General features: G+C 38.7%; 3 protein-coding genes and 1 pseudogene across 3 annotated transcripts; all 4 read left to right on the top strand.

The window, feature by feature from the left end:
* Window positions 1–261: 261 nt before the first annotated feature.
* On the top strand, window positions 262–4,353 carry LOC131013211 (probable LRR receptor-like serine/threonine-protein kinase At3g47570). Its single transcript, XM_057941273.1, has 5 exons — window positions 262–1,183; window positions 1,251–1,412; window positions 1,546–3,537; window positions 3,638–3,988; window positions 4,079–4,353. Exons 1-4 carry the CDS (start codon window positions 262–264, stop codon window positions 3,979–3,981), a joined length of 3,420 nt encoding a protein of 1,139 aa, XP_057797256.1. The 3' UTR covers window positions 3,982–3,988; window positions 4,079–4,353.
* A 124-nt stretch (window positions 4,354–4,477) lies between these two features.
* Window positions 4,478–5,350, top strand: LOC131012452 (splicing factor 3B subunit 6-like protein). Its single transcript, XM_057940409.1, has one exon. It carries the CDS (start codon window positions 4,809–4,811, stop codon window positions 5,187–5,189), a length of 381 nt encoding a protein of 126 aa, XP_057796392.1. The 5' UTR covers window positions 4,478–4,808; the 3' UTR covers window positions 5,190–5,350.
* LOC131013210 (pentatricopeptide repeat-containing protein At4g02750-like) lies at window positions 5,341–11,215 on the top strand (annotated as a pseudogene).
* A 5,868-nt stretch (window positions 11,216–17,083) lies between these two features.
* On the top strand, window positions 17,084–18,010 carry LOC131013209 (putative pentatricopeptide repeat-containing protein At1g12700, mitochondrial). Its single transcript, XM_057941271.1, has one exon. It carries the CDS (start codon window positions 17,084–17,086, stop codon window positions 18,008–18,010), a length of 927 nt encoding a protein of 308 aa, XP_057797254.1.
* Window positions 18,011–24,007: the final 5,997 nt, after the last annotated feature.

The raw sequence follows: 24,007 nt of genomic DNA, 5'->3' as shown, positions 1-24,007 counted from the left end.
AAAAACAAAAAGACAATTGTTAACCAAAAGTCTTTGCTGCCATTATTAAGAAATCGACCCTTTGGCGTTGAAATGAGTAATGTGATGTGCGTAGGAAAAACACAAAATGGTGTGTGGAATTGTGCACGAGTTTCACGTTCTCCACGATGTGACAACAGTCCACACAAAACAGATGCATTTCACAAAGTCATGAATGTAGCCTTATATAAGGAGATGATTATTGCAGTTTTATAATAGAATCACGCCCTCCAATTTATAGCCATGGAGATAAAGTTTCATTGCATTTTTGCATATGCATTCCTAATTACCATATCCTTCCAAATGCTTTCTTCTGAAGCCAAACAACCTATGAGCCTTGCAACTGATCAAACTGCCCTTCTTTCACTCAAACAACACATCACCTCCGACCCTTCTCTTTTACTTGCTACTAATTGGACCAACTCGACCTCCGTCTGCAGCTGGATTGGCGTCACTTGCAGCTTACGCCACTACAGAGTAGCTGCCTTGAATCTCTCTCACATGGCTCTCTCCGGCACCATTCCACCACAGCTCGGACACCTCTCCTTCCTCATCTACCTCAACCTCAAAAGCAATCTTTTTCATGGAGATTTGCCTCAAGAGCTGTCTCTCCTTCGCCGTTTGAAGTTCATATCTCTCGAACTCAACAACTTCACCGGAGACATCCCTCCGATGTTTGGTCAGTTACCAAAATTAGAGCACTTGAATTTACGCAACAACGGCTTCGTAGGTTCCATCCCAAAATCGCTCTCAAACTTAACAAACCTACAATTTCTTGACTTAGATTCCAATTCTCTGAGTGGAGAAATTCCAAAAGAGTTGGGGAGACTTCAAAGTCTACAAATTCTGTCTGTTGAATACAATCATCTCTCAGGTGCTATACCATCAGCCATATTCAACACATCGACCTTGGTGACTATAGCTCTGACAGGCAATGAATTGAGTGGAAGTCTTCCAACAGACATTTGCAGTAATCTTCCATCTCTTACTAGGATTCATCTTTCTTATAATCAGCTGAGTGGCGCGATTCCCACAAATCTATCCCAATGCTCACGACTTGAGATATTGAGCCTCTCTGAAAACTCTTTCAGTGGGCAGATACCTTCACAAATCGGCTTCTTAACATCTGTTGGGTTGTTATATCTCGGTGGTAACAAGTTGAACGGTGTGGTTCACGTTCTTATCACATGAGATTGGCAATCTTCAGAGTCTGGTTGAGTTTGCTGCTGAAGGTAATGAGATTGGGGGCTCAATTGATTTCAGTATTTTCACGAATATGTCTTCTCTGCAAGGCATATATCTATGGCGCAACAAATTCACGGGGAACCTTTCAAGGGATGTCGGGAATATTACAAGGCTAACAGTTTTGGAACTCAAGGAAAACTACCTTACAGGTACGACTTAGGAGGTGATTGTAAATTATGCATCTTGGGCTGTCAACAATTACCTGTTTAGCTGTACCTATATTTTAGCTACAGTTTTGAAATAATACAACCTTAATTTGTCCCAAATCTCAATCTTTTGCAGGCCATATTCCCTCTGAATTTGGCCAACTTTACCAACTGGAGAGCTTAGTACTACAAGGGAACAGCTTGAGTGGTTTGATTCCACATGAGCTCTTCAACATTTCAACTCTTGAGATTCTCGCACTTGTTGGCAATGCTCTGTCAGGGGTTCTTCCAACCCATGTATGCCATGGTTGTCCCTTTCTTGAAGAACTTTATCTTGGGGGAAATTACATGAGTGGAGCAATACCCAACTCTATCTCTAACTGTTCTCAACTCACAATTCTCTCACTTTATAACAACACATTTAGTGGTTATATACCTACTCATCTCGGCAACCTAAGACTTCTCCAAAGTCTTTCTCTGTTCAACAACAATCTTACCCAGGCACCATCTTCTTGCTTCATAACTTCATTGACAAATTGCAGGTCTCTAAATGAGTTGGATATTTCTGGTAATCCTCTATACGACGTCATTCCAGCTTCTGTCGGGAACTTATCTTCCCTGCTTGAAGGATTCTATGCCGAACACTGCAAACTCAGTGGCAGCATACCTGTTGAAATAGGCAATTTAAGCAGTTTGATGATATTGGAATTATCAGACAATGAGTTATCTGGTAATATTCCACTTACTATCAAACATCTGCATGACCTTCAAGGATTAGATCTGTCTAATAACATGTTGGGAGGCTCAATACCACATGCTATATGTGATCTTTTCAGCCTCAATATTTTACTTATGATCCAGAATCAATTTTCAGGCCCAATTCCTAAATGTCTGGGAAATGTCTCTTCTTTGAGAAATATTTTTCTGGAATCTAACATGTTGAATTCAAGCTTACCGTCAAGTTTATGGGGCCTAAAAGATTTGATCAACCTAGACCTGTCCTCGAATTCATTGAATGGGTTCTTACCTCAAGAGATAAGTAACTTAGGAGCAGCAATATATATAAACCTATCGATGAATCAGTTGTCAGGGTCTATTCCTAGCACTATTGGGAAGTTGCAGAATTTGGTTAATTTGTCTTTGGCAAATAATAGACTAGAGGGTTCTATTCCTGTGTCTATGGGAAGCATGATCAGTTTGGAAAATCTCGATTTGTCGTACAACAACCTCTCTGGTTCAGTTCCAAAGTCTTTAGAAGCACTTAAACACCTTGACTACCTTAATGTCTCTTTCAATAGTTTAAGTGGAGAAATTCCTAATGGAGGTTCTTTTAGAAACTTCACTATGGATTCTTTTAAGGGTAATGAGGCATTGTGTGGAATCCCCAAGTTCCATGTTCCGATTTGTCCTGTAGTTTCTAATCACATATCAAAGAGAAAGAAGGTGGAAAGAGCTTCGTTTATTGTTTTAGGGGTGGTTTCTATTAGCTCAGTTGTTTCTGTGGCCTTCATAGCTGTCAGATACAAAAGGAAAGCTAAGACAACTAGAGAAGTTGATGAGTTGATATCCATTGTTCCGGAAAGAATATCTTATTATGAACTGCTGTTGGCAACTGAACAATTCAGTGAAAGCAATTTACTTGGCACTGGGAGTTCTTGCTCGGTTTTTAAAGGAGTTCTAAAGAATGGGAAGGATATCGCTATCAAGGTGTTTAATATGCAGTTAGAAGGTATTTCAAGAAGATTTGATGTCGAATGTGAGATACTGCGTAGCATTCGACATAGAAATCTGACCAGTGTCATAAACAGTTGCTCCAATGAAGAGTTCAAGGCATTAGTGCTTGAATATATGCCAAAGGGAAACCTTGAAAAATGGTTATATTCTCACAACTATTGCTTGAATTTGATGGAAAGATTGAATATAATGATTGATGTTGCATCTGCTGTGGAGTACCTTCACCATGGTTATTCAACACCCATTGTCCACAGCGACTTGAAGCCTAGTAATGTGTTGTTAGATGAAGACATGGTTGCCCATGTAAGTGATTTTGGGATAGCAAAATTGTTATGCGATGGAGATAGCTTTGTGTTAACCAACACGCTAGCAACATTGGGTTACATAGCTCCAGGTGAAGTTTCTCTACATATATTGATTGCACTTCACTTTCATCAATGAAATAGTGTCTTCCGTTACTACATATTATGCATCATCGTTTTTTGTTGTTCCAGAGTATGGTTTGGAAGGGCTAATTTCGACAAGATGTGATGTGTATAGCTACGGAGTGTTGTTGATTGAAACTTTTACGAGAAAAAGTCCTAGTGATGATATGTTTTGCGGAGATTTGAGCTTAAAGAGTTGGGTAGAACTCTCACTTCCAAAGATGCCAAATGAAGTGATAGATGCCAACTTAGTAATGAATTTGGAGGAAGCAGAGTTTGACAAGAATCTGCAGTGTGTATCATCCATACTTAAACTAGCTTTGAAATGCTCTGCGGATTTTCCCGGAGATAGAATCACCATGAAACAAGCATATGCAGACTTGCAGAAAATCAAACGTCGATTTTTCCAATGAGATTCAAGTAAGCTATTTCGAAGTTCTATGTTATTTCTAAGATAATATTGTTCTGTATATTACCACTTTAATGATATATTTGTTTGGTACAATGAAGTGAAGAAGCATGAATATAGATAAGGAAGCAGCAAAGGAGTTGTAAACTGATGTCAGCGTGTGTTAAGTTTGGATACTGTCTCGTTTTCTCTTTATGTTTCTTTTAGCTCTGTTGTATTTTAACTTGTCTTTTTCATTAATGAATGTCAAAATTATGTATTATTTATGTGTTGTATTTTGCACTCTGAATGCAAGGACATATATACATAATGTTCGTGAGTAGGATCCCTTTCCTCAGCTCACATTTTTAATAGATGGAAAATTTCTTGAAAATTAGTGTTGAAATTATTGGCCCAAACCTTAGGCCCATTTCTTGGCGGCCCATTTTCTTCCTTCAGCCCACTTGTGACAGCCCATCTCTAACCTTAAATTGAATTTCATCCCCAAATGCAGTTGATTCAATTGCCATTTTTCATTCCATGCGTTTCAAGACATCTCCACTGGTGTTTTTGATCATCAAATCAATAATCAAACCACAACCTTTCATCGGAATTTTCAATTCCGGTTGTATATGTTCAGTTTCATCCCCGAATTCAGATTGATTTGTGACAATAAATAGCCATTTCTTGTTCCATGCGTTTCAGATATCTCCATACCACCATCTTGCGCTCGTCGCGGAACAGATGAAGAATAACAAGTGTTTTTTGTTTAGTCCCCACCGCCATTCTGCCCACACATTGAAAAATCCCGATTTAATTTGAGACGTAGCCTAATTCCCAAATCCTCTTCCAATGGCCGCAGCAATCAGCCTCCGCAAAGGCAACACCCGCCTCCCGCCCGAGGTGAACCGCGTGCTCTATGTGCGGAACCTTCCGTTCAACATCACGAGCGAGGAGATGTACGACATCTTCGGCAAGTACGGCGCGATACGGCAGATCCGCATTGGCACGAACAAGGACACTCGCGGCACCGCCTTCGTTGTGTACGAGGATATCTATGACGCCAAGACCGCCGTCGACCACCTCTCCGGCTTCAACGTCGCGAACCGGTACCTGATCGTCCTCTACTACCAGCAGGCGAAGATGGGGAAGAAGTTCGATCAGAAGAAGAAGGAGGAAGAAATTCAGAAGCTCCAGGAGAAGTACGGCATCTCTACGCCGAAAGATAAGTAGTTCGTTCGTTCCTCTGCTTTCTCAACATCTTCTGTAGAAAATAGTTTGTGGTTACATTGGAAAATGTTCAAAATATGAGTTTGTGGTGCTACTAATTGGAAGCTCGAACAGCTAATTGGTGCTGATTTCGCTTTGTTAGTCTATCTTTTTCATGTTAACGACACATGAGTTTGTGTTCTCGCAAGTTTTAAATTGATAAATCTCTGTTCACGGGTAGTTTGTTGTTGAATTTCGGCTGGGCCTCTTCGAACCACCCGCCAATAAGCCACCGGCGAGGCCTAGAAGCAACAATTTCACCAACTCCAACATAGTGAAATGCAATGTAGCTATCCGAAACCACACGCGCAATGGCCAATGCGACGCTGCATTGCTTTTATTCAACTCCATGCCTAGCAAGAGTGAGGTCACCTACAACACTATGATATCTGGTTACTTTTCCAATGGCGAATATAATCTAGCTCAGAAGCTGTTCGATGAAATGCCTGTAAAGAATTTGGTCGCTCAAACTATAATGATTAAAGCAAATATTAAGAACAACAATCTCAGAGCTGCACGGCGGCTGTTCGATGAAATGCCTATAAAGAATGTTGTCTCGTGGACCACAATTTTGTCTGGGTACATGCAGAATGGGTTAATGGATGAGGCTAAGAGAGTTTTTGATGAAATGCCACATATTGCTTGGGCGGCAATGATAGGGCATTACGATTTTTTATTGTGGCGACGAGAAATGGGGAAAGGTTAACCAATTCTGCGTTTGCTTGTGTTTTAAGTATGTATGTGGATATTGTTGCTTCTGAGCTTGGCAAGCAAGTACATGGGCGTGTTGTTAAAGGAGGATTCGAATTTAGCTGCAACGTGGCTTTGGCCAAGAAGCTATCCAACATTTCGAGTCAATGAAACAAGCGTCTATCCAACCGAATGAACTTACAATGGTAAATTTTAATTGTATTTGTGACTTTTTTTTCTTGTGTTTGAAACATAAAGGACATGTGATGTCTATTTCTTTTTGATTGCCAATCATACAAAGTTCAATGAATTTCTTAGAGCTATTTTAAGTGTTGTACGACTTGAACTCGAAACTATCTTGTGAATGGACAATGCAGGAAATCTGTCAAATATTGTTTATGTAAATATTCTTATCCATCTATTATTGAAAGTATTAACTTGTTTTGATTTAGGCTGGTGTTCTAACCGCTTGTAGTCACACGGGCTTGGTAGACAAGAGAAAACATTACTAGTATTCCATGAGACAAGATCGCGCCATAGTGCCAAATATATATCGCTATACCTGCCTCATTGATCTCCTAGGCCGAGCTGGGCGACTCGACGAAGCTCAAAACCTAATGAAAAGCATGCCTTTTGAGCCAGATGCCCCAACATGGGGAGCTCTACTTGGTAGGGGTGAGCATCGGTTCGGTTTGGTGCAAAACCGAACCAAAAATTCAAAATCGAAAACTGAACCGATGGTTAAAATTGAAACCGAACCGCACCAATTGGGGGTCCGGAACCGAACCGAAACCGAACCGATAAAACCATCGGTTTTGGTTCAGTTCACCGAACCGAATGATGCAAATTTTTTTATTTTATTTTTTTTGAAAATACCAATTAAAAATTACTCCCTCCGTCCACCAAAAAAACTCCCATTTGGGGTTCGGCACGGAGACTAAGAAAGCTGAAAAAGGTGTTGTGAGTGGGGTAAAAGGGTAGTGTTAATGACTTTTGATTAGTTTTCTTTATCTTTGATTAGCATCAAGGTATTTGCACCTTTTCATTCTTTTTCTGTTTATTTTCTTAAATTATTTTCATTCTTTTTATTCTTTATTTATTTTACAGATTTTGCATTTAATAAATTGCCATTTAAATAAACTTCACTAAATTAACTTTATTTATTTATTGAACATTGAAAACTGGAAAATGAACATTAAATGACCGAATTTATTTGGGCAGATTACAAGAACTGAAAAATGCATTAAAAATATGCTTTTAATGAACATTGAAAACTGGCGCCAACTTCATTAATCACTTGAAAAAAGGACAGCTTACATGGACCGAAAATTTTTGGAGGGAATTTTACAAGGCATCACCTAAACTTCAAAACATCAATAAATAGGTGCATTTACTATCAGTTCTGCCCAACATTCATTACAAAAGAGAAAATGGTGAATTTAAGAGCTAGGCCTAACTTAACTAATGAGGATAGAAATTCCTTGGCTCAATGGCTGCTCCAACACAGCACGCAAGGTAAGCTCCATCATGGTGCAAAGAAGCAGGCAGCCGAGAAGTTCCACGTCGCCTTGAGGACCGTTTGGACGATCTGGAAATCTGCCAACTCCCAACAAGCCCTTGGGTTACCTATTCAGTTGAATAAGATGAAGAAAGGGTTAGCACACAAAGATAAATGGAAGATAGACATAGAAAAGGTGAAGAAATTGTCCGTGTTAGAGAGATCGTCACTACGAGTCATGGCAGGTAAACTAGGGGTTAGTAAATCACTTGTTCATAAGTGGGTGAAAGAGAAGCAGTTAAAACCACATACCAATGCTATCAAACCTTTCTTAACTGCTGAAAATAAGATATGTAGGCTTAAATGGAGCCTCAATCAACTTAGTGCAGTAAATGAAGGAGGGTTCATTAAATTTCAGTCCATGTTCAATACCATACACATTGATGAGAAGTGGTTTTATTTAACAAAGAGTAAGGACAGATACTACCTGTTACCTGGAGAAAATGAGCCTTACAGGAGTTGCAAATCAAAGAGATTTATCGAAAAAATAATGTTTATTTGTGCTGTGGCAAGGCCAATCATTGATGCACAAGGAAACATTATTTTTGATGGTAAACTAGGGATTTTTCCCTTCATAACAGAAGAGGCAGCAAAGAGGAATTCAAAAAATAGGATCAAAGGCACAATGTAAAACCCATTCCAAACATCACCAAAAATGTAATGAGGGACTGCATGATCACATAGGTTCGTTTATTATTATTTTGCTATCAGATTTCTAGGCACGAATTCAGGGCAATTCAGACACTGAAAGACCAGAAACCAGCCAAAAATGTGGAAGAACTACTCAAGAATGTGCAAGATGCTTATGAAGAGTACCCTCCAGAGAAGCTTAATCATGTATTCCTCACACTACAAAGTTGCTACCAGGAAATCATCAAAGATAAGGGAGGCAACAACTATAAGATCCCCCACATGAACAAGGAAAGATTGAGCAGGCTGCAGATACTACCAGATGTACTAGCTGTTGAGGAACAACTAGTACATGACACAATTCAGTTCATAAACATGCAGGGAACTCAAGAGCAAAGACAACACAGCATAGATCAGTTAGAGCTCAGACTCCAACAGGTGGTAATCAGTTAGAAGTGTAGGAGTATTAACTTTTTGTAAAGGTTTACAAACCCAAACAGATGTGAAGCTCTGTTTTGAATTGTTTGGAATGTAAATCATGTTTATTTTCTTATAATTATTCAAAGTCTTAGCAATTATCCTCCTAATGTACCTCCAATACTAGGATGACAGCCTAGTGGTGGCTCATTTAGAGTATAACAGCACCCCTCAGAAAAGACTCATCATAGGGGGTTTTATTCATGTTTAGTGCAAGTATCATCCATTCAAAATCAGTTCAATAACCAACAAATGGCATAAACAGCCCACACACATAGTAACAGTTGCAGAAATCAATTCAAGAACATGACCAAGGCATCACCAGCCCCCAATAGCAGTAAAACATACACAAATCCTCAAAAAAGTTTCATCATCGGATCAAGCATGGATCAATGTAGTATCATCCATTCAAAATCAGTTCAACAACCAACAAATGGCATAAACGGCCCACACATATAGTAACAATTCAAGAAATCAGTTCAAGAACATGACCAATGCATCACCAGCCCCTAATAGCAGTAAACCAACACAAATAGGAATAAAAATCAATTCAAGAACATCACCAAGGCATCACCAGCCCCCAAAAGCAGTAAAATATACACAAATCCACAAAGAACGATTTCACCTGATTAGAGGAGATGTAGGTGACCCGGAAAATAAATTTCTAGGGTTCTCAGCCTCCGAGCACGGACAGAGGCATCCACCTCCTTTCGCACGAAGGGCGGCGGCGGCGGCAGCGGAGGTTCATCCACGGTCCGGCCACCGCTAGCAAGCCAAGCGCCGTAGCCCCCATCATCGAGGATTACCGCCTCAGAGATGCCCACCCATTTCGTCCACTTTTCATCCTCATATTGGGCGAAATTGTAGAACTCTGCCTCTTCCAGAGATCCGGGTTCCGGAACCCTAGCTTCAGGAGATCTAGTCGCCGGGACCCGATCGATAGTAGATCTAGTCGCCGGGAGAAAATGGATCCTAGATCGAGGCGGCGGAACCCTAGAATCGAGTTGCATGCCGAATAAATTGGTTTCCGGCACCATGGATTCTATTTCCGACACCGAGAACACCGTTTCTGATACCATGGATTCTGTTTCCGTGACCGAGAACACCGTTTCCGGCACCATGGACTCAGTTTCCGACACCTCAAGCCCAAGGAAGGCGGCATAGGATTTTGCCACCGATTCCATGGACGGGAGGTCGGTGGATCCCAAATCGTTCTCCACCGATGGTGAAGCCCAGAGAAAATTATCGGATAGGAGTTTTTCAGACATAGTTGAACGGAGAAGAAGAAGAAGATGTGAAGAGAGAGAGAAAGCGGCGAAGAAGACAGAGAGCGGCGAAGAAGAAATGAGATAGAAACCCTAGGTTACAAATGGGCAGATAGAGGTTATTTAGTGGGTTGGGTAGGATTATTTAATTAAGGTGTTAAATAGGTTAATTATTTTAGATTAGCAAATTTAATGGTAAAGGGTAGTAAAACTTAAAAAGAAGGGAGGGTATAAAAGTCTAAAAAGCATAATGGGAGTTTTTTTGGTGGACAAAAATTTAAGGGCAAATGGGAGTTTTTTTGGTGGACGGAGGGAGTATAAAATAATGTAAAATACACAAATTTCAAATGTCAAATCCCCACAACATGAACATGATAAATAATTATATATTATAATTGTGAATTAGGGTTTTAGTTTTAGGTTAAAAAATTCGAAAAATAATTATATATTATAAAATAATTATATATAATAAAATATTAATATGTATCGGTTCGGTTTGGTTTAAAACCGAACCAAAAAATGGAAACCGACACCAAACCGAAAATTTTCGGTTTATACTTTTTCAAACCGAACCAATAGAATTGGGACCGAACCGCACCAATCCGGTTCGGTTCGGTTCGGTTCGATTTACAGTGTCGGTTCGGTTTCTGCTCACCCCTACTACTTGGTGCTAGCAGGATTCAAGGAAATATAGAATTGGGAGAAAAGACTGCCAAAATGAAGTTATCTTTGGAACCATGGAACTCTTCTGTGTATGTTCTTCTTTCCAACTTATATGCAGTTTCAGGCAAATGGGAAGATGTTAAGAAGATTCGATTGAAAATGAGACGTCAGGGTGTTATCAAAACAAGGGGATATATCTGGGTTGAAGTGCTAAACAAGGTTCACAAATTTTGTGTTGAAGACTTTTCTCATCCTGATAGCGAAAACATCTGCACTTTCTTGGAAGAGTTGGCTTGGAGGATGAAAGAGGACGGATATGTTATCGCCACAAAATCTGTGCTACATGATGTGGAGGAAGAAGAAAAGCAGCATAACGTCAAGTTTCACAGTGAAAGGTTAGCTGTTGCATATGGGATTATGAAGATACCAAGTGGGAGACTTGTTCGTGTATTCAACAACTTGCGCGTCTGTGAGGACTGCCACACGGCGATCAAACACATATCAAAGATAACGGGGAGATTGATCATCTTACGTGATGTTAAGCATTTTCACCACTTTGAGAGAAGTGTATGTAATTGTGGAGACTATTGGTAAATCGTGTATTTGTGCTTTTTGCAGGGCTCTTCTTTTTATTTTCCTTTATTTGGGTGTTTAATAAAGAGATATTGGACAAATTCTGCAAAACAGGAGAAGTGAAGCTTGTTCAATCGGTTTTGAGGGGGTTTGAGGCCTAGTGTGGTTAGTTTCAATACTTTAATGAGGGGTTTAAGCTCAAGATTGTGATGCAGGAAAATAGTGAGAGAGAGAGAGAGAAAGAATTTAAAGTAATGAAATGAGATGAGATGAAATAATGAAATATTTGAAATCTAGTTAATTAAGATGTTGGTGTATTTATTATTGAAGGCGGTGTTTTGTTTTGTTTTCACGTTTTTTTTTCCTTTTCATGTTTTCTTTTTTTTTTCGTATTTTTTTTCTTTTCAGTATTTTCTTTTTAGCATTTCTTTTTACTGCTTTTCTTTTGCATTTTTTTTTATTTACTGTTTTTCTCCCGCAACTTTCACTCAAATTAATGTTTCATCAAAGTATTAATGAAAGATAAGATCTAGGAGATATCTTATCTACAAACATGATCAGGAAACCAAAATATAGTAAAAATATCGTCTTCAACATATTTTAAGATACATATTACAAAAAACTTTTCACAAAATAAAATAAGGAAACAAATTTTAAGATACATAAAGTAAAAATACTTACTTGATGAACCGCAGACCCCTTACACACAAGACGGTGGTGATGGTGTGTGTGTGAGTCGACGATGAGAGATGCTTGTAGGTCCAACAACCACAATCACTTTGGATTCAAGTACAAGAATTGTGATTAGCGTGAGATTCTTCTATGTCAAATACTGCTCTCTATATTTCTTTACATCCACAGCCACTTCATGGCTGCAGCAGCACCACCATCGCTGCCATTTTCTCTCTCCTTCGGCCATTCCTTCATCTTCTTTCCCTCTCATCACATCTTACCTCCAACTCATTTATTTCAAAATTTTCAGAATTGAGCCAATTCCATCATCACGTACCCCACCATTTCTACCAACCCTATTTTGCTCTTCATGAGAATCGACTCACCGCCTATAGTTGAAACGCAAACTTTCTTGGTCACTGTTAGTGTTTTGGTCGCCATTTCTCTCTCCCTTGGTCTCAATATTATTGTGTGGAATCTGGTGAATAGGAAAAGGTGCATGAAGCGATTCCTTTCTTGGAGGAGATTGTGTAGGAGAGGATTCAAGGTTAATTCAAAACTTATGTCGGCTTAATTTACTTCAAAACTAAGAAGTTGAGAAGATAAAGATGAGAAATTACGAAGAGATTATTAAGAAAGTTTGTTATCAAAATCGACAAGTGAATGCTCAAGATTGTTGCAGCTTTGAATACGTAATTGAAGTTACATTTGTTTCAATAAGAGCACCCACTAGAGAGAAAAAAAAAATTGGGATAGTGGTTGAGGTGAACGGGGTAGAGCCATAGTGGGGGTGTAAAAATGAGGTAGCAAAATTGCAACCGAGGTAGAACTGCGATGCGGGACCCACATAAGCAAGAGATTGTGCGAGTGCTGTGAGATGCTCGCCCAGAGCGCACAGCTGGAGCGTGTGTACGTTGTGCGCCTGGACTTTGTCTGATGCGTTTTTAAACCTATATTTTGCAATTAATTCTTTTTTTTGAAAAAGTTGATCGTTTACTTGTTTTGTTGCTTTTTTTCATTTCTCATTACTCCCTTCGTCCCTCAAAATTTTGACCTAAGCTGAACGACACATGTTTTAATAAAAATTGCTAAAAATTTATTTGATAGTAGTGCTAAGTACAAAAATAAGATTTAAAATATTGTAATTGTAACATTGATGGTTTGATCATTTATAAAAACGGAAAATAAGTAGATTGAGGCAAACATTTTGGGGACACACATAAAGAAAATTGAGGAAAACTTTTTGGGGACGAAGGGAGTATTATTTTTATTTTTATTTGTTTTGCCTTCATTTTGTAGGTTTTGGAGTTTTTTGCATTTAATTCTTTCTGTTTTTTGAAAATTTTGAACGTATGCCTTTCCGTTGCTTTTTTTCGTATCTTATTCTTCTTTTTTTGTTTGATTTGTTTTGCCTTTATTTTGTTAATTGTGGATTACTTAATTTAATTATTTTAAAATTTTAATTTATCCGTATTATTAAAATAATTTTATTGAAGTAAAATATAATTTAAAAATTAAAATACATGAATAATATAGTTAAATAATTATGATAATGAAGTTTATAAAGTGGTAAAAGTAGCTAGTAATTATGATAATGAAGTTTATGAATAGTTAAAGGGGTTATTGCCAGAAAATACATATACTTTGTCAATTTTCTGGTTTATATCATGACCTTATAATTTGGCCAGAAAATACATCAATTTTCAATTTAATTGCAATTATAACATGACATCATAGTCTGGCCAGAAAATACACCAAGTTTCAATTTATTCTCAATTATAACATGACCTTATTTAGATTTATTTTCATCATAAATGTATTAATATTTATTGTATTTATATTAAATTGTTATGTATAAAATATTTTTAATTGATTGATTAATTTTTATAAAAATTAAGTTAGATTATTAATTATTTCATAATATATATATATATATATATATATATGTATGTATGTATGTATGTATTTTTAAGCCATCGATATAATATCTTGTTATATATATATATATATATAAATTTGATTTTAATATTTTATTAATATTATATATATATATATATATAATAAGTATTTATTTATTTAAATTATGAAATTATAAAATATTAGGACCAATAAAAAAATTATGTGCGTATATAATAGAAACTATGTTAAAAAGTAAATAATATTATATATTATTTACATATAGATGTATATTTATCAAATATATATGTATTTATATATAGTATATTGTGAGATGAAAAGAAAATTAAAAATATTTAATGTATTAAACTTGGTATTATTATACTAAATTAATTACAAGGTCATATTATAATTGAGAATAAATTGAAATTTGGTGTATTTTCTGGCCAGACTATAAAGTCATGTTATAATTGCAATTAAATTGAAAATTGGTGTATTTTCTGGCCAAATTATAAGATCATGATATAAACCAGAAAATTGACAAAGTATATGTATTTTCTGGCAATAACCCCATAGTTAAATACATAAGATAGTGCTATATACAGTGAAATAAATATATGAGATAATTGAAAAGGGAATTATTCGTAATGTGACAAACTTGTGACACCATTATGATGAGGTAACATCATAGTGGATGATGTTCTAATTAAGGAAAGTGACCATAATGCAATCATCATCATATTACTAGGTTTGGCTTTTTGAGGGATTCATATTAAGTTAATTATTATCTCTTTTACGAATGAAGCCTTTTAGAAATGAACGTTCCAAGATATTTTAATCTAACACTTGTATTAAAATTGTTGATTTTGGATAGCAATCTCCGATATCTGTAAAATATGATACTCGAGACTAAGAGGTCGTTTGGCTAAGTTTATTTTAAAGAGCTTATAAGATGTAATTTTTAAGAGCTTATAAGTTGTCAAAGTGTTTGGATAATTGAGCTTATAAGCTAGAGATATAATTTTTTGCTAGAGAGAGAAAATATTTTTTTAGAGAGGGAAAATCGAAGAAAAATGAACTTGAATGATATATGATGAAAATAATAAATTATAATTGAAAAATATTTGTAAAAAGATTGTTGCATATGAGATTATAAAAAAATAAGTTGGGATAGATGAACTTATTTTTTGAGGAGCTTATTTTGGGAGCTTATAAGCTGTTTAGGAGCTTATTTTGTCAAACACTTTGAAAGAGCTTATAAGCTCTTAAACAACTTATAAGCTGTTTTGAGGAGCCTATAAGCTCAGCCAAACACCCTCTAAGTATTATCCTAAGACATACGACAAACAATTCGTATACGTTCGAAGTGATTTGCTGAACAATATGTTTCAAACCCCTGGATGCCTCTATTTATAGGTAGAAGGTGCCGGGAAAGAGAATTAACGTGAGTGTAGGAATCATTAACCATATTATATAATAATAATTGAAACAATAGGGCCGAATGGCCCTATTCAACACACAACATCAAATTTTGTCCACCATTTGAAAAAACATAAATTTTGGCCATTTTTTGTATGTCATGACTATTCTACTCTTCTCTCTTTCTCCTCTCTCTTTCTCATCTCCCTCTCTCTCCCCAGCGGCTCCTCTCTCTTTCTCATCTCCCTCTCTCTGCTCCAGCGGCTCCTCTCTCTTTCTCATCTCCCTCTCTCTCTCCAGCGGCTGCGCGGCAGCGGCGCCGAGCTTGGAGAATTCGTCGGAGCTCTCGCAGCGGTGGTGGAGGAGATCCTCCCTCTCTTTCTCTCCAGCGGCTGCCGCTCTCTACTCTCTCTTTCTCATCTCCCTCTCTCTCTCTCTCCAGCGCGCCGCCTGGGCAGAATTCGTCGGAGTAGAGGATGAAGCGACGGCGACAGATCTGGTCTGATGAGGCGGCGGCGGTGGATCTGATCTGATCGTTGCGCCGCCTCCTCCATCGGCAGATCTGATCTCCGCCTCCTTCGATTTCAGCCATGGCAGATCTGATTTGATCTGTGTGCTGCACGTATAGCACTTATGGCACTATTAGTGCCATAAGTGCACACTTTTAGATATTCCATTTAGGATTTAGATTATCCATTTGAGGTTTAGATGTTCCATTTAGGGTTTAGATTATCCATTTAGGGTTTAAATGATGTTGTTGTTTCTGTATTTGTGCTGCGCGAATGACACTTATGGCACTATTAGTGCCATAAGTGCCCAAAATGATTATTTTACTTGGTTTTATTTTGGATTTATGGCACTAATAGTGCCATAAGTGCCAACGGAAATTCAAAATTAAACCAAAGTAAAATCTTGGCACTTATGGCACTAATAGTGCCATAAGTGCCTAACCCGACCCGGCACGCGACCCGCGTGCCTGATCCTACCCGGTCCGCCTCATTAAGGGTAAAAACGTCCAAATCAATAAAAATGGCCAAAATTTGTGTTTTTTCAATGTGTGGCCATAAATTGTATTTTATGCTTCATTTTGGCTACTTCAAAATTTTAGTCAGAAATATTTACTTTGATTTGAAATAAATAATACTATTCAAAAACAAATACTCCCTCCGTCCGCCAAGATTATGGCAATTTGCTTGGGCACGAGATTTAATAAAATTGGTGATGATTTTGATGTAGTGGAGAAAGTGTCCCACCACTTTATGAGATGAGTGGTCGAGATTGAATTTTGAGTGGTTTTTTTGTAAATAAAGAGTGTTAGTAAGGATAAAATATTAAAGAGGATGGTGAGACCATTGTCATAAAAGGAAAGTGACATAATCTTGGCGGACGCCCGATATAGTAAGTGTGACATAATCTTGGCGGACGGAGGGAGTAATATACATACAGTTATTCTGTATGGTTCGGTTGGAAAAAATACCAAATCAGACGAGAACCTAAAAATCATTTCTTTTAAACAAATCGAATTTAATATTTTGTTTGGTTTGAATCGGTTTTTAGTTTTTAAAAAATTTACTAACCCCTCGCATTAATATAGCAAAAAAATGATGTGAAGATGAGAATTGACGCAAGCTGTGGAGCAGATGCAGTTGAATGCAATGCAGAGCTAATTGAACTAAGAATGCGCATCGCCATCCAACATTTTTCAGCTGAATAAGTCTTTAGCTTTTCAAGTTGTTGCGAATCTTGCGATACTTGAATACTCTATTTAACAATTGAAGTGGTTCTGCTCTAAAAAAAAAACAAAAAACAATTGAAGTGACTCTTTCAGAATTCAAACTCGCATTTCTCATCTTCCTCTCACAATGATCTTCCCGAGATTCTTCTCCAATTCTTCATTCAAATCCTTCCCTGCTTATCACTCTTTTCTTGTATCCCTATTCAATTTTCATAACATCACACACTTTTCAACCACACCCAGATTCGATTCCAAGTCGCCAATCGCTCTATTTCACAAAATGGTGAAAACGCGGCCACGCCCTTCTGCTATTGAGTTCAATAACATATTGACTGCTGCGGTGAAGATGGAACAATACTCTGTTGCCCTTCATATGTTCGACGAAATGCTTCGAAGGGATGCTCCAACAGATCACTGCACCTTTAATATTGCGATTAATTGCTTTTGCCTTATGAAAAGAGCTGATTTTGGGTTTGCAGTACTAGGAAGCATTTTCAAGCGTGGATACGAGCCTGCTGTGTTAACATTCAGAGCCCTCATCCACGGGCTTTTGTTGGTTGGAAAGAGCCTAGACGCAGCAAAACTACTCAAGAGGTTGTTGACCGAGGAATGGTTCAAACCTGATGCAAATACTTGTCTTAAGATGATTACTATGTTTGCCACTCCTGATATGCTCAGCTTATTGGAAAAAGGAAGGCGCAAACCTCATGTTTATCCATACAATCCAGTGATTCATTGTCTATGCAATGATGGAATGGTTGACGAGGCTCTCCAACTCATCTCTGTCATGGATGGTAAGGGCATTTTACTCGATGCTATGATATATAATTCAATTATTCAGGGGCTTTGCAATTTTAGAAGATGGGATGAGGTTGAAGAGATGTTGAAGAAGATGGTGGCTTCTAAGATCCACCCGGATGTGTATACTTTTAACATTTTATTGGATGCTTTATGCGAAGAGGGAATGGTGGATGCAACAGAGAATATATTCAAAATGATGAGGAAAGGAGAAATGGTTGAAGCCCAAGGCTTAGGCATTCTCCAATTGGTGGTGAAATCGGGCATCAAGCCTGATATTACAAGCTACAATGTCGTGATGGATGGGTATCTCAAAATGGGACGGGTGAATGAAGTTTCACGTATTTTTAACGAAATTCCCACCAAAGGTTTAGAGCGCAATGTTGTTTCTTATGGAATAATGCTATAGGCCTGGTGCGCTTGATTTGGGCAACGTTCTTAGAATGGTTCAATTTAGATCATTTTTTGGAGTGTGCCGATATACATTCTTTCTCGTTTTGCTCCGCATCCGGAGGTGCAAAATGTATACTGGTGGCCTCCTAGCGCCACTTGGATAAAAAAGTAAATAGTGATGGTTCGGCCTTGGGAGCTCCTGGTCTTATTTCTGCGGGGGCGGTAATCTTAACCTTGTTTGCTGTTAGTCAAAGGGCTAGTGCATAGCTCTACCAAGCATTTAATGCTTCTACAATTTTTCCTTCAAGATTTGCGGCAATACAATGTATTTCAACATTTGCTGCAACAATACTATTCATATGGAGGCTAACACTATTTCAGTTTTTTGGCTATAAATTGAAGTGCTTCGCAGCAACTTGAGACCATCCCAACACAACCAAAACACCACCTAGCAGAAGTGTTATTTGCTGGAGAGAGAGAGAAAAATCTTGTGAGAGAAAACTTCAGTGTGGAAGTTATACACGAGTGATAAAAGTGAGTTGAGAGATAGCCTCTGCGTAGGCAGATACAAAATACAGTATGGTATTTTTGTTGTACTCCTCCTTTTCAGATTCTCTTATATATTGGTGTGGGTCCGTGGACGTAGGCAATTTGGCCGAACCACGTTAAAAATATCGGTGTCATTTTTTGTCGTTTCATATCGGTCGATATCTAAAATATTGCATCACACTAGATCCAGGGCGGAATTAGTTGCATCTAATTTCCCAACAACTGGTATCAGAGCGAGGTTGGTGGCGAAAATATTTTTTCTTGCGCTGGTACTATTCATGTGAATAGTGAATTCGTGAATAGTAAACTTGCGAACAGTGTTTCGTGCGCAAACAGTCGGTAATTATTCTTTTAAAATTCTAGTATGCTCTATGGTTGCAGTGTAAACTGAACCTCCACATCAGAAACGAATTTTTTGAGAAAATTATCGTGTTTTCTGATCGAGTGGGAGCAATGTCGACAGACGATAAAATTTCCAAAATTGATAAATTCAATGGTGTGAATTTTGGATTTTGGAAAATGCAAATGGAGGATTACTTGTACCAAAAGGACCTGTATAAGCCCTTGAAAGAAAAGCCAGAAGACATGAAGGAGGACGAGTGGGAGGTGCTTGATCGAAAGGCACTCGGTGCAATCAGACTGACCTTGTCAAAGTCAGTTGCCTTCAATATAAAACATGAGAAGACAACAACGTCTCTCATGAAAGCTCTATCCAGCATGTACGAGCAGCCATCTGCAGCAAATAAAGTTCATTTGATCAAGAAATTGTTCAATATGAAAATGACAGAAAGCGGAAGATTTGGAGAACATTTGAACGAGTTCAATGAAGTGACGGACCAACTTACCACGGTGGACATCAAATTTGATGATGAGGTCCGGGCTTTGTTAATACTTGGGCAGTTACCTGAGAGTTGGAATGGCACAGTTACGGCCATTAGCAGTTCAGCTGGTAAGTCCAAAATGAAGTTCGATGATGTCGTGAGCATGATCTTAACCGAGGAGATTAGGAGGCAGTCAGATATAGCCTCCACTTCAGGTGCCGCTTTAAATGTAGAAAGCAGAGGCAGAAACTCAAACAGAAGTCAAGGGCGTGCGGAGCAAGTCAAGGAATGGCAGACAGAGCTCCAGGATCCACAAGAATTCCAACAAATCAAAGTCTGTTGAATGTTGGAACTGTGGTCAGGTCGGACACTACAGAACGCAGTGTAAATTACCTTCAAAAGGAAACGAGAAAAAGACCGAAGCCAATGTTGTAGCTGAAGAAGAAGGCGATGCCTTAATATGCTCCATGGAGAAAAGGGCCGAGTATTGGGTCATAGACTCTGGAGTATCTTTCCATGCCACGTCGAATCGAAATTCCTTCATAAAATACATGTCGGGAAATTTCGGAGAAGTATATCTCGGAGATGATCATCCATGCAGTGTGGTGGGCATAGGAGAAGTACCGATCAAACTCAATGGATCTGTATGGAAATTGAAGGATGTGAGACACATTCCAGAGTTGAGGAAGAACTTGATCTCCGTCAAGCAATTGTCAAGAGAAGGATGTGATACACACTTCTCAGGTGATTATTGAAAAATAACTAAGGGCGCAATGATTCTTGCACGTGGCAAGGATACTGGCAGCCTATACACAACGATGAATGCGTGTGTGACAATTGCAGTTGCTGATAGCAAGAAGAATGCAAATTTGTGGCACCAAAGACTTGGGCACATGAGCCAGAAAGGGCTCAAGTATATGCATTCGAAAGGGAAACTACCAGAGCTTCAATCTGTTGATATAGACTTTTGCGAAAGTTGTATCTTCGGAAAGCAAAAGAGGGATGAGTTTCAATACCAGTGAACTCCGAAGCAAGTAAAGCTTGAGTTAGTCCACACAGATGTTTGGGGCCCAGCAGCAGTTTCTTCCATTGGCGGAAAGTCTTACTTTGTGACTTTCATCGATGACCACTCGAGAAAGGTGTGGGTTTACTTCTTGAGACACAATTCAGAGGTGTTTGAGGCGTTCAAGAAGTGGAAGGCCATGGTGGAGAATGAAACTGGCTTACGGATAAAGAAGTTGAGATCCGATAATGGTGGAGAATACGGAGATATGGCGTTCAAGAAATTTTGTTACCAGGACGGCATCAAGTTAGAGAGGACGTTGCCAAGGACACCACAACAAAATGGAGTTGCAGAACGCATGAACCGGACGTTGACAGAAAGAGCTAGGAGCATGAGGATACATGCAGGACTGCCAACACAATTTTGGGCAGAAGCTGTCAACACAGCGACATATCTCGTTAACCATGGACCATCTGTACCATTGGAGTACAGAATACCTGAGGAAGTTTGGAGCGGCAAAGAAATTAAACTTTCTCACTTGAAAGTATTTGGTTGTGTCGCGTATGTACACATTAAAGTAAGCTCGACTCCAAATCACTAAAATGTTTTTTCATTGGATATGGTGGAGATGAGTTCGGGTACCGTTTTTGGGATGACAAAAACAGGAAGGTCATTCGAAGCAGGAATGTCATATTCAATGAAAATGTGATGTACAAGGACAGGAATGCAGTGCAGTCCACCGACACAACAAGTGACGATCCAACATACGTTGATCCAGATGATACTGCAGAGTGTAGTACATCAAAGCAAACAGATGAAGGTTTGCAGACGGAGGAGCCCAACTCTGAGGCTGATCTACCACAGTCTCCACTCAGTTCCAGCTCCAACTCCTATACCCAGGAGGTCATCTCGACCTCATGTTCCAAACAGGAAGTACATGAATCACATGTTACTGACCGATGCTGGTGAACCTGAATTCTATAAAGAAGCATGTCAAGTCGGAGATTCTGTCAAGTGGGAGCTTGCAATGAAAGAAGAGATAAAATCTCTTATCTCTAATATGACGTGGGAACTAGTTGAGTTGCCCAAAGGAAAGAAAGCTCTACACAACAAATGGGTGTACAGAACCAAAGAAGAGCATGATGGTTCAAAGTGATATAAGACAAGATTGGTAGTCAAAGGTTTCCAACAGGAAGAAGGAATTGACTACACAGATATCTTTGCTCTGGTTGTAAAGTTGACAACAATCCGATCGGTCCTGAGTATTGTCGCAACGGAGGACTTGCACCTAGAGCAGTTAGATGTGAAAACTGCTTTCCTCAATGGTGACTTAGAGGAGGAAATATACATGCAACAACCAGATGGATTCTCTGTCAGAGGAAAGGAGAAACTGGTGTGCAAGTTGAAAAAGAGTCTGTATGGCTTGAAGCAAGCTCCGAAGCAATGGTACAAAAAGTTTGATGGATTCATGCAGAAAAATGGCTACATGAAGTGTAATGCTGACCATTGTTGTTACTACAAGAGGTTCGAGTCCAGTTATATCATCTTGCTACTTTATGTTGATGACATGTTAGTAGCCGGCTCAGACTTGAACGAAATCAAGAAGTTGAAAAGGCAGCTTTCAGCGGAGTTCGAGATGAAGGACTTACGAGAAGCAAAGCAAATTCTCGGGATGAGAATTTACAGAGACAAGCAAAAAGGTGTTTTGCAGTTGTCTCAGGCCAAATACGTCGATCGAATCTTGCAAAGATTCAACATGAGCAGTGCTAAGCCGGTTAGCTCAGCATTAGCTAACCATTTTCGCCTATCCAAAGAGCACTCTCCAAAGACTAAGGAGGAAAGAGACTTCATGGCTAAAATTCCTTACGCCTCAGCCATTGGAAGTCTGATGTATGCCATGGTCTGTACTAGACCAGATATCGCTCATGCAGTGGGAGTTGTGAGCAGATTTATGGCAAATCCAGGAAAGCAGCATTGGGAAGCAGTAAAGTGGATATTGAGATATCTACGTGGATCTACTGATAGATGCTTATGCTTTCGAAGAGGTGATGTAGCACTACAAGGTTTTGTAGATGCAGATTTTGCCGGTGAGGTAGATCGTAGGAGAAGCACTACCGGTTATGTCTTTACAGTTGGCACGACTGCTGTTAGTTGGATCTCGCAGATACAAAAGATTGTTGCTTTATCCACTACAGAAGCAGAGTACGTGGCAATCACCGAGGCTAGCAAAGAAATGATCTGGTTACAAGGGTTGTTGGCAGAATTGGGTTTTGATCAGACGAAGAATGTCTTGTACAGCGATAGTCAGAGTGCGATACATCTGGCAAAGAATTCAGCATTTCATTCTAGAACGAAGCATATTGGACTTCGTTATCATTTCATCAGATCTCTGTTGGAGGATGAGGTGTTAATACTAGAAAAGATCCAAGGAGCTCAAAATCCAGCTGACATGCTTACAAAGGCAGTAACTATTAATAAATTGAAGTTGTGCTCAACTTCAATTGGTTTGCTAGAATAACAAAGACATAAAGATTGCTGCGTTGATCAGGGTGTGAAGACCGATTGAAATTAGTCTTCAAGTGGGAGATTGTTAGTCAAAGGGCTAGTGCATAGCTCTACCAAGCATTTAATGCTTCTACATTTTTTCCTTCGAGATTTGCGGCAATACAATGTATTTCAACATTTGCTGCAACAATACTATTCATATGGAGGCTAACACTATTCCAGTTTTTTGGCTATAAATTGAAGTGCTTCGCAGCAGCTTGAGACCATCCCAACACAACCAAAACACCACCTAGCATAAGTGTTATTTGCTAGAGAGAGAGAGATAAAAATCTCTTGAGAGAAAACTTCAGTGTGGAAGTTATACACGAGTGATAAAAGTGAGTTGAGAGATAGCCTTTGCGTAGGCAGATACAAAATACAGTGTGGTATTTTTGTTGTACTCCTCCTTTTGAGATTCTCTAATATATTGGTGTGGGTCCGTGGACGTAGGCAATTTGGCCGAACCACGTTAAAAATATCGGTGTCATTTTTTGTCGTTTCATATCGGTCGATATCTAAAATATTGTGTCACACTAGATCCAGGGCGGAATTAGTTGCGTCTAATTTCCCAACATTTGCGTCATCGCTGAACTTGTATTCAGTCACCTTTTTAATCCCGCTCTCATCGGGACCGATGACCTGCTTCGCGGCAGTAGGAAATCATAAAGTAGGAGACGTTCATATATAATTATTTTCAATATGATTGCCTCTTATATATGTACCAAATAGAATTGAAAGTTTTATGTTGAACTGGACGCTGTTATCTTTAATGCATTTTGCCAACAACATAGAGAGACACACCAATATGAAAGTACTAGCTCATCTCAAAATTGATATATGAAAGTATTAATGTGAAACTTTTGTTCACAACGTAGAGAGACAAGCCAATATGCATTTTGCCAACAAGAAATAATTTCTTGGTTCATCTCAAAACTTTTGTTGTCCTAATATGAAAGTACTAGCTCATACATGTTGCAGAAGCAGCCGTTAGCGAGCGTGACTATCTCACTGGCAATTGTGCCGCTGAATGCTGAGCCTATCACGCTGCGCAACTTCTCCTTCTTGGCTCCCCAACAAAATGTGATACAGAAAAAAG

This window comes from Salvia miltiorrhiza, chromosome 2 (assembly GCF_028751815.1).
Source record: "Salvia miltiorrhiza cultivar Shanhuang (shh) chromosome 2, IMPLAD_Smil_shh, whole genome shotgun sequence".
Taxonomy (NCBI): Eukaryota; Viridiplantae; Streptophyta; class Magnoliopsida; order Lamiales; family Lamiaceae; genus Salvia; species Salvia miltiorrhiza.
This window is presented reverse-complemented; position numbering and strand designations above follow the sequence as displayed.